The sequence below is a fragment of the Rattus rattus genome, chromosome 8, assembly GCF_011064425.1.
Source record: "Rattus rattus isolate New Zealand chromosome 8, Rrattus_CSIRO_v1, whole genome shotgun sequence".
Taxonomy (NCBI): domain Eukaryota; kingdom Metazoa; phylum Chordata; class Mammalia; order Rodentia; family Muridae; genus Rattus; species Rattus rattus.
The window spans coordinates 89427876-89439038 of NC_046161.1; the positions used below are offsets into that span (position 1 = coordinate 89427876).

Here is an 11163-nt window from a genome sequence, read left to right on the forward strand (position 1 = left end):
TTGTACATTTCTGCAGATGACGATATATATACACAACCCAGAAAGCTCAGCCTCTGTTCCCTGATGCCCTAGCTGTGGGCTTAGAAATCCACGGGCCGCGTTGCAAGCGGCCATCCCACTTTAATTGATAACAAAGCTTTTCCAATTAAGAACCTCATCTTCGCTTCTTTGTACACACGCATCCGATATTACAAATTGCAAATCGTTCCTAACGATCTGTTTTGGAAAGCAGGTGTGACTTATCCACTTAAGATTTGTACAGTCTGGGGATTAACAGAAGGCTGATAGAAACAAGGAGGCCTAAAGGGGCGATGTGGGAGAACCTCAGCTCTGCAGCCGGTGATAGCTCAATTCTCACCGGTGTGTGACAGCGTTCTTAAGTAGTATATGGTGTTCTGTGTTACAGAGCACAGGGTAGGGCTTGGGATGCCGTGACTTCACTGGTGGTTAACTTTACAAAAGGCACTGAAGTTCCCATGTAGGATGCCAGATGCTAAGGACCAGGGTCCTACAGACATCTGTGCTGAGAAAAAGGTGCTGAGAACCACACAGAAGCCAAGCCCAATGCTTCAGAGTTTTCCAATAAAGAAGGAACACAACGGTGTCTGTACCCTCCCCTAGCCTCGGAAACTTAAGAGCCACCACAGCTGGCATTCAGCATGGGCCAAAGAGCCTTGTTCCAAAGGACAGGCAGCTGGCCACTGCCAACCCAGTTTAGATAATAGAAAATGTGTCCTACAGAGGCTGGGGTGGCACAGAAGCTGTTATTACTAGAGTGCGGTTTAAACACAACCCACACCTGTCTACCACACATGTCTAACCTCCACTGCTCCAGACAGTCTGCCATGACACTAGAGTGTTAACCCTGTGAATCGAAGACCCCAAACAGGGCAAGATGAGAGCAGGTGTCATGTGCCATTATCGCTTGTCAAGGTCATAGATGTTTCTGTCCTGGTAAGATGATGAAGTAGAGCGTGAGGATACCAGGGTCTCAGAGACTCGGGTCTAGATCAGTGGCAGCTCCCAATTCCCCAGGAGAAGTCCTTTAAGCTGGAAGTGTGCAGCTGGTGACAGGGTGTGAGGACGATGCTCATCACAAACCCATGTCTTTGGTAGCATTGGCTTGTTCTGCTCAGTGGACAGCGCTACACTTTCAAACAGTGTCTTCGTCCACAACTATGGGTTGAGGAGACAAAACATAAAGCTATCCTGGTGATGACTCTAGTCACTACTGGTGGTGTCTTAGGGAGTGGCTTCAGGGAGGCAGCCAGAAGCAAGCCTTGGGGCCCAGTATAAGGAGAGAGATTCTGAAGTCTTTGTCGCAGGCAGTCTTGTGACAGGACAGGGAGGATGGGAGAGGAGAAACACTGAAGGCTGTGGCAATAGTTGTGCAGCCTATGGTACACTTTAGGAACAAAATGGTGGGACTTGGGTTTCCTAAATGTTACAGAAAATTCCAGAAAAGAGTTATGCCTCCAAAGAAAGGTTGTTGGCTACTCCCTGGCTTCCATTTCCCTCCTAAGGAGAATTATTCCATGGGGGCTGTTATTAAACTTCTGGAAGATTGGAGTTAAGGCAAGAGATTGTTCAAAGGGAGAAAGAATAGAAGTGTGGTTTAAAAAAATAACAGCACCCCTTTTCACTGCTTCCAACTAAAAGAAGAGTATATATCATTGAAATGTCAAATACAATTCTAAAATTAGTAATCAAAAAATGACCATCCCGAGATTGATGCCGATGCTGAAATAACACATATGACTGGATTTCCTTTGGGAAAAGAAACAAAATGAGCAATAAAAAGGAAGGCAGGGAAGGCACCAGGCTCTGGTTGTAGAATTCCTTCACTCTGATTATGAATTGCCTTCAGAGAACCCACATTCCCACAAACAAAAGTACCAGAAACAAAACGTTAACTAAAACTCTGAAAATGCGGTGTCCTGCAAGTGCAGCCTTCGCCCCTTCTCTAGCAGCCTTTCTCTACCTTTCCTGAGAAGTACCTTGGCTTTCAGCTCTCCCCTGTAAATCCTTATTCGCCATCTCTCCCAGATAACAAGGGTGGCCAGGGGCAGTCTGACATAGAGAGATGAGGTAAAACCCTGGGACCCTGTGGCTTCATCTTTCCTTCCATCGAGGTTGAAAGGACCAAAGTTGGTGATTGTCTAACTTCAGACTCATGGAAAAGAACCCTCCACACTCCAAAATTAGCCCCTCTACCTTCATTTCATGACGAGTCATGAGTGATTCATCCTCTTAGTTAGCCATTCCCTTAGATTTGGCACCTTCCTTCCAAGGCAGACTGTTAGATAAGACTTACCGCCTTCCAAGAGGCAGCATTGGTAGAAGGAAGTCTAAACCCATCCTTAAGCAAGTGCTTTCTAGCTCTGAGGACTTGAAGGGACGAGAAGAACTGGAAAAAGAACTATCAAACCCAAATGCACTCAAGCTGGGCAAACGCTCAAACTCCCTGTGGGTGGTTCCCAAACTTCTAAACCACAAGACCCTCCATTCCCTTCCTGTCCCCACGAGCGTAACTGTCCTCAGGAGCCTTAGCAATGACAGAAAGACTTCCTAACACCGGGAGTCCTGTGGAAGATGGGGTAATCCTACTGGCAAGCTACAGCTTCAGCACACCCGCCCTGAGAAACAGGTAACTGAGCTCATTGGGTGAGCTCAATGGGCAGCGGGTCCTCATTCTAGCAGATGAACGAATAGAAGTCTTGTCCCTCCCCAGGGCCGACTGAAGCGGAAACCTGAAGCATGAAGTTTAAGCTTCACCCCTTGCCTTCATCTGCTCCTTGCTTCTTCTCCATGGAACTCCCAATGGCTTGACGAAGAGTCCATCCCTTAAATCCAGATGGTCAAGTACAGCTTGACCCCAAAGAAGACAATGCCCTGAATGTCCCCATAAGGCCTGAAGCTCTACCTGCAGGCATTTGAACAGGCCTGATCCGTCATCATTTGGATGGTGTGTACCTTACTCAATAAACCAGGCGTTTCTTTGCAGCATTTGGCCTGAGAATGAGGCAGAAGTGTCTCTAGCTTCAGATATAGGGTGCTAAGTGGTTCCTGGCAACAGGAGTGAGAAATCGTGAATACCTACCCATGCTCTCAAGCTATGGAAGTCCAGAGAAACTGCTGTTCAAAGGGATCATAAATAACACATCCTAGGGCGGGGACTTCAATATTTTTGATGGGTTTCCTTTCTCCTCCCTTCCAACTTTGATATATGTACTTACTTAACAAAGGTCTGGGGAGGGTTAATTGGATTAATATATGTAAAGTGCTTTAAGTTTGAGGAGAATGCACAATATAAATGGAAGTGTCACTAAAAAGGTTAATCTAATTTACATCTAACACTTTCAGTTCATGGTGTTAATGAACTATATCCTTTTAGAGAGTGATTAATTTATAGAAATGTGATTATTTTTCCTAATGCTATATATGGGTCAGCTTCTCCTATTACTATATCTAACTTTATAGGAAAACTCAACATTTTATAAATTAAGATAATAAATCAAAGGCTCCTGTAATGGTTATAGTTCATTAATTACAAGGGGACATGCATTAGATTAACATTTATCTGTTTTAATTAATTTGCTGCAATGCAGTTATCCATGAAAATTGAAAAAAATACTTGACATAATATTAACAGGTTTTGCTGGTATTTCCCTGAAAATTCTGGGCTTGGCACAGCTGTATTCAATGTATGACCATGGGGACCACCAGCAGTGTGGCACATGCATCGCAGAACTGGGGAGGGACTCCTCGCTAAATTCAAACTTCAGAAAATATAATTAACTGAGTCTACAAGACAAGATGAAGGGGGAAAGATCTAAGGCTTTGTTTGGGGGTTTGGAGTCCCAAAGTCTCAAAACAAATTTCTTAAATATGATCACTTAATTTCCTTAGCTACTTCATCCTTTCAAAGGACGTGCAGAGCTATCTATCCGGACACCTGGGACTTCTGAGGTAGAAGAAATGGGCACCATGGATATCCCTTCTACCTACAGAAAACCAGATGCCCAGAGGCTCTGGGTCCAGAGACCTTGAAGCTCATTTGGTGAACCCAGACCATGAGAACTGAAAACCAAAACTTTTCCCTAACACCCCTGTGGATTTCTACTCGGAATTAAGGGAAGGCTGCATATTTATTTAACCACATAATAAAACAGACATCGTGGAGAATGGCGAGAGACACGGAAGTCATGTGCTTTTATTTTAGATTGGCAATTATCACATGATGATTCAATGCAACAACGCCAAAGAAGTAAGTCATAATTGAGCTGATCAAACATTCTCAGACGCAGCGAGGACAGTGTCTGCGGGCTCCAAGTCCAATTTAAGGGGGCACCATCAAGGTCTGACTCCTTCACACATTTTAGTGTGTGGCTAATGTCCTGATTCATCCGGGTATTTTAAACTCCTACAAGGCAGAAGCTGTGAGTTGACAGGGAAAAGGCCAGGCCAAACTCGGGAAGCAGCTCTGAGGTGCACGGCTGAGCCTTGGAGGACTTTCAAGTGCTCGGAGAGGCGCGCTCTTGAATACAGTGCTTAGCAACAGTCTCAAAGGGATGAGTGGCACATTTCCCTTTAGAGATCCACGGTCACAGTCTTCTATGGAAACAGGAAGATGGCATGCACTTTGAAGGAGGGGGAAACAAGGAGCAGGTGAAACATGGGAGGGCAAAGCTCCCTCGGAAGAGCAGATCATCGGGAGAAGCAGGGAGGTACCAGGGAATGCCGTCCATATTAGAAACACTGGGGCTTTTTAAAGAAAAGCACAGGTCCTTCTTAAAGACAGTTGCTGCAGACCCTTGGTAAGGAGTGGTCCAGGAACCAGCTAGCTGTTTTCTCTGCTTGGGGTGAGACACAGCAAGGTAGGGGGTGCCTTGGGGAAAGGAGACAAACCAGGCTCACTCCAAATCAAGAAAGAGGGCCAAGAGCGAGTGAGACTTTCCACTAACGCAGACTCCTGCAGCAATTTCGAAGGACTCTCTGAACAACATTACCTTTAGGTCCCATGGAGCCTCCCTGACTTTCCTCAGGGCCTCCTTTAAGCTCTCCTCAACTCACTCTGCTAAGTGAGGCTACCCAAGCAGGGAGTCCATGGTGGCCATACTGTTCTGGGTTGGGAATTTCAGTCCCGCTGCCTCTCTGAGAGCTCAAACAAGTTCAAATCATTCTTGGAGCTTCTGATCTCTGCTCCTAGAGTTTGTATGAGGGTCAAATTGTGACATGCGCTTTCAGATAGCATCTGCAAGTTAGCATGTTCTCAGTCAGTGCACACCATTCTATCCGCTCAGAGCCTGGATGCGGGCAATGGAATCAGTGTTGTGTGAGCACGCTTCTCACCTTTGTCAGTCCACCACACAAGGGCCTCCCTACTACTTTGCATTTTTCTTACTGTACCCACCCCTATCTACTTACCCAGTCTCTACTTACCCATTAAGACGCCTCTCATTTTCTCCATAAAGCTCCCTCGACTTCTAAACTTGTCAATTTCCTCCCCCACTCACAGGTCTTTGGGGGCCCAAGAACAATCTACCTCTTGTTTTGGAGTTTGCGTTTTTGTCTTGATTTATCTCAGATAGGAAAATGGTGGCTGAGAACCGTGCTTGGTGATCAGGCTAAATATCAGAGCCCAGGGCATATTTGGATAATTATAACTCCTATCACTGGCATCTTTCTGACTGCTATCTGTGTCTGCCCCACAGCTCCGTCCTCTGCTCTGCAGAGTGCCCATGGCTTCAGTTCAGTGGTTTCCAAGGCCTCCCAGTGGTCTTTCCTGAAAACCTAATTTTCCGATGGAACCATTTCCACAGGGTCCAATTAGTGCTGGGCTAAGTAATAAAGAAGAATGTGATAATGGGTCTCAAGCTGTCTTTTGGTCCTCATAGTTTGGGTCACCCTCAGCGCTGTAAGTACAAACCATCTCAGATGCTGGGCGCGCTATTGATGAAAAGGAACGTTTACCTGCTATCTAGGACCACAAGCTGGGGGTTGGGGGGAGTAGCAGCCTGGCTGCTGATCTGTTTTTATAAGCCAAATCACACCAGGAGTCACTCCTCCAGGAACCAGAGCCTCCCACGTCCCTGCTGCTTATACATGGAGATGCCCTTGCTTATTTATGAGTATACAACATGCTCTCAAGCCGTACTTACTCTTAGCTCGCTCTGCATTAAGTTTCAGGCTGGCCATTAAAAGGTAACTATAAAGGCATTCATAGAGCAGTAAAGGATGCAGGAGGTTTCCCAACTTACATCAGTTGTGTGTAGGTGCAGGTGTTTGTATGTGTATGCGGTATTTGCTCATACATGCACAGTCCTCCTATAGAGAGAGAGAGAGCAACATCCAGTTTTTAGTTAATTAGACAAAGCTATGCAATTTGAAAGAAGTCAGACAAAGGGAGTTTCACCAAGTCCTGGATACTACTATGACCAGGTGTTAGAGGATTGATAACCAAAGTTATATTGTGTATTCAGTGTCCTTTACACCACAATCTGAAATAGAAGCTTTCTGAATATTGTTAAGACAACCACCTTGCAAGACAGGGCTCTGTATCCCCACTTTATAGATGTGCAAGTCAAGACTCAAAGGATAAATTCATTTGCTTAATATCACCTAATGAGAGAATAATTGGGCCAAGATTCAAAGTCAAGTTTCTCTAGCAGCTGCACTCAAAATTTTACTTTACAGGACAGGAGAAAAATCTAAAATGTCTCTGTCAAAAATTGGATACCATCTGGGATAGCATGCAGGTGTGCACGCTAAGCCAAACTCCTGGATGCTCATCCACAGCTCAAGGCCAGCCCGAACAATAGAGAAGCCCCGAACACCCACAGATCGGTCTGGGGTCAGGGAAGGAAACATCCGCATGCCTGAGGCAGAGGTGTGCCTTTCTGGGAGGGGCCATCCCAGGAAAGTTCCTAGAGAAGATGATGCCCACATGTGACCATGCTGGGTATTAATGAGACTAAAGCAGAGGAAGACCTTCTAACCATAAGACCAGAGGTGACTAGGGTTAGAGTCTACTCTAGTTCAATGTGGAGAAATGTTTGGGCCCTTGTGTTTCACCCGGAGAAGTAACTTTGTGGACTGTTAAAGAGCCATGTGCTACTTGCCCAAGATGACTGAGGACGATTCCCCACAGGAGTGAACACCCCCTTTCAGGACAGATGCTACAATGTGTAATATTGTGCATTAGTCAAAGGAGGTTTCCAGTCTGTGGATGAAAGAATAAAATTGCTTCCTTGAGCCAGAACCCTGGTTCCCAGAGGTATACACATTCTGAGTCCCACCTCAGACACAGGCCTGCTTACATACATGCTCACCAGGTGAGCTTGTAGTAACCGATGGTCTGTACCCGGATGGTCTGTGCCTGGGGTCCAGCACCTAGAAAGAGAACGCACGCTGAGCCCTTGAGGTTGGGAGATCACTGGCATTTTATTAAACTTAACACAGCCCTTCAGGTGACTGGAGTTCATTGTCTTTCTCTGATACATGGTGCCTTTCTCTTGAACAGTTTCCAGGCATTGTTCGTGGTAATGTGTATATAACCTGGTCCTTTAAAGGACTCCAGCAAGGGTTTGTTTTTTTATGTGTATCCTAAGCATAGTGGGATGAAGAAGCAGTTTCGACTGCCTGGCTACTTTATTATGTCTGCTTCTGGAACACGGTTGCACTAAAAGCTCAACATTAGGTGGAAAACCCCAGCCGTTGTCAGGAATTAGCTTCTAGGTCCCCTGAAGCAAGAAGTAAGAAATACAAAGGCAAAATACATTACTATGCAGACGTGCCATCCACATCCAAGACCAAGAGAGCACTTGTAAACAGTGGTCCAGAGGGTGTGCACAACTCAGGGGGTGTGCACAACTCAGGGGGTGTGCACAACTCAGGGGGTGTGCACAACTCAGGGGGTGTGCACAACTCAGCTTCACTGCTCAATGCACACTCCCTGTTGTCTTCTACCTATGGACTCAGAAGTGCACTGAGAAAGAAAGTCATCCCTCTGTTCAGTCTCTCTCGTGGACCCTCCTGAGTCTTCTCCTTTTTGAGGATGGAAATAGAAAGGATAGAAACCTTAGAAACAGCGCTAGCAGAGGCAGTGTGTGTTACATACAAAACTCGTTTTTATTGTTCCTCCCAAATAGTCCTCAGGGATTATATGATTTAGAAATGTAAACTTCAAGTGCATTAAAATAAAGAAAGTCTCCCCTGTAAATGTTAAAGAAACTGTTATAATAAACGTGTCTGTTGTGACCAAACATTACTTATTTCTAAATAAATAAATTAAATAAATAAATAAATGGTAAATGGTGCTCTTTGCAGCCCCCTTGTGGTTTGAGGTGGAACGGCAAGGAGAATCCAGCGTAGCGCCCACTCTCAAGGCCAATAAACTTTTACAGTAGAGTGACAAATGGCTTTAAAGGTGAAACGGATATATTCTAAGTGAAGAAAATTACGGATTTAAATCATTATATATGCATATATAATTATTCACGTAATCTAGATTCGTGGAAGCCTGCATTTGTTGTTGATTTCTATTCTTTCCCTTTCCTCTCCTTTCCCATTCTCAGCAAACTCGTAACGTGTAACACACGGTGTTCTCTTCCCAGATTAATCCTTCCCTAATCCTTACTCACCGTGAGCTCCCTACCCTCTTATAAATATGCCACTTAGTCTGCAACAATGTGAAAGACAACCTCGGGAGAATGAAATCTGCCTGCCTGTCAAAGTGTTCATCCAGGAAGGAGAACGGATCGCTTGGACACTCGTTTTTTAATCCTTATTTTCACCAGAACAACAGCAAATCACATTGGTCTCTTCATACAGACTACCTTTTACCATACCACTTTTAAAATGATATTTTGGGGATGAATTTTTCTGTCCTCTCAAAAATGAAACTCCTTGTTTAAGAATGAGGAGAGGTGAATGTTAGAGGACACTTGTGCATGAAATCTTTTCCAAATTATGTCACCAGGAATTAATAGATTGAAAAGAATAGGAATACCTCTCTTCCCAAATTTATCACTCGCAAATGACAGGAGAGGCAGCTCTCAAAGTCCAGACAACTCCGAATGGAATGGCCTGCTTCTCTAACTCCCCATTCTCCAGAGAGATCCAAGATGCTGTGCGGTCCATCCTAGCTCGGCTAGCGAGCCTCTAAATCAAGCTGTCTCTCTACTTGTGAATCTTTTTCCAACAAGGACAAAACCTCTGTCTTCAAAATATCGCCAGACAGAATTCCAAGGACCACATATCCCCGGTTCACCTGGCAAAAACCAAAAGCACGCCCTCCTCGTCAACCGCGCAGAGAATCAACAAGTTAGTACTTAAGCCAAGCGCTCTGTCCTGCGATCAGCAACAGCCCCTCTGAGCCCACCCTCATTCACACCAATTTGGCTCCAGCGATGCTTCCCAGCCTATGGCTACCACATGACCTTCTGCTCCAGACCCGCCCTCCAGATGCGGGCTCCCCAACCTGCGCTTCTCCCAGCGCTCCCAGACAGCTGTCAAAGTCTGGGGCTTGGCAGCTTCTAGGTTCCCCTAATAACACCAGCGTTCAGGAGAATCTTGGAGGATTAGAGAGGTCAAGATCAATTAGAAAGACCAGAGAGGAGCTCTGGGCTCGGAGACTCAGACCTCCGGAGGAAAGCAGAGTGTGAACCGCAGTAGGAACCATCACATCCCGCGCTTCCTCCGGACTCTGCCCATCTTAAGGGCGTGCGTTCCCTGGGGAACCAGAGCCGGCTCTGCCGAGCCTGCGGAGCGCCGGGGTGTGGGCAAGGCTTTCAGGAGCCTACAAGTTCCCACGCCATCCCCAAGCTGGAGTGGTTCAGCTCTTCTCGCTCCTTTGAAGCCCTTAGTTCTTGCCCCCAAAGCAGAAGCAGACAGACACCTGCTTCACCCACCCACCCAGCCCCCGCTACAGAGCCCGTGTCCTGCCTTGCTCCAAGCATCCCTGAGCCAACCCGCGATGCTCCCATCCCAGCACACAGGACCCCAAAGTTCTCTGTACTCCATAGACCGCCCCTTCTTCTCCTTGGCGTCTGGACCCCGCCCAGAGGTTGGGCTGGAGAACCTCTTGGGTCCACGGCTTAGGGCGCTGACTTCGAGGACAGTGCGCGCAGAAGCCGAGGCTGCCACAAGAAAGGGTGGGTGTTGCACGCGTTAAGTCCGGGGTCTGCACCCTGGAGCCCGCTCTGCCTCCTTCCTGAACAAACTTCCCCAGCACCCACCTTTCGCCGCGAGGAGGCGGCGCCGCCGGCTGTCCCCGCCGTCGCCGCTGCCTCCGCCGCTCCCTACGCCCAGCGCCAGCAGGAGCGGCACCAAGCACAGCCTCCCCGGCAGCATCCTCGCCGCCTCAGCCGCCACCGAGCTGCCGCCGCCGCCTACCGCCCGCGCCCGCCTCGCCTGCCGGTGTCCGCTGGTGCTCGCCGCGCCGCCTCGCTGTAGCTGCCGGGTGCGCTTCAGGAGCCGCCGCCGCCCTCACCCACCGCCTCGGCTGCCCTTCGCCGCGCCGCTCGCTCGCCGGCAACAGCAGCACTCACTGGCGCGGACCCGGAGCGGCTCCGGCGCTCACCCCGGGACGGCCCGTGACGTCACGGAGGGAGGGAGGTGGCTCGTGCATATTCATGAGGCGCGGACATTGGCGCGGGGTTGCGCGCTCCCCCGCCTCGCAGCAGCTCTGGCCCCCAACTTTCCTCTGCCATCCCCAATGCCGCTCACTCGCGTGATCCGGCTCGGCCAGGCGCCGGCTCCGGAGGGCACCCTTGCGGGAGGCTCCAGGGGAGCCTTAGGGCCTGGCGTCCCCCCTGCGGCTTTCCAAACTGCCGCCGCGAGGCACTGCGAGCGCCACCACCAAGTGATCACCCGCTTCCTGAGGACCTTCTGTAGAGAGGCAGGCGACCCTACCGTGATGCGCCCTTTGAACCGACCTCCCTACGGAGGGGCCAGGATGGTGTCTCTGCGGGCCCTGCCCTTGGCTATGGTCTAGGGATGGACGCTCTATGCCTCCTGGTCTGGGGAGGGCGCCAGGCGCTCGCTAGAGCTGCAAAACGCCAGTGCCTCTTGGAGTTGTAGGGCAGAGATCGCTTAGGACCTGCGTAGCAATGCCTGGGCTCTGCGCCATCTCAGAGAAGCAGGGACAGCCACTGTTGGAGT

At 48.4% G+C, this 11163-nt stretch overlaps 1 protein-coding gene across 1 annotated transcript in view; it reads right to left on the reverse strand.

Annotated features, from left to right (window-relative positions):
- The window catches only part of LOC116907099 (calsyntenin-2-like), a 231505-nt gene extending 220656 nt beyond the window's left edge, over positions 1-10849 (reverse strand). The window contains exon 1 of the mRNA XM_032910067.1: positions 10239-10849. Coding sequence (XP_032765958.1) covers positions 10239-10353 — 115 coding nt within the window. The 5' untranslated portion in view covers positions 10354-10849. The remainder of the gene's footprint in view (positions 1-10238) is intronic.
- Between the last annotated feature and the right edge of the window lie 314 nt (positions 10850-11163).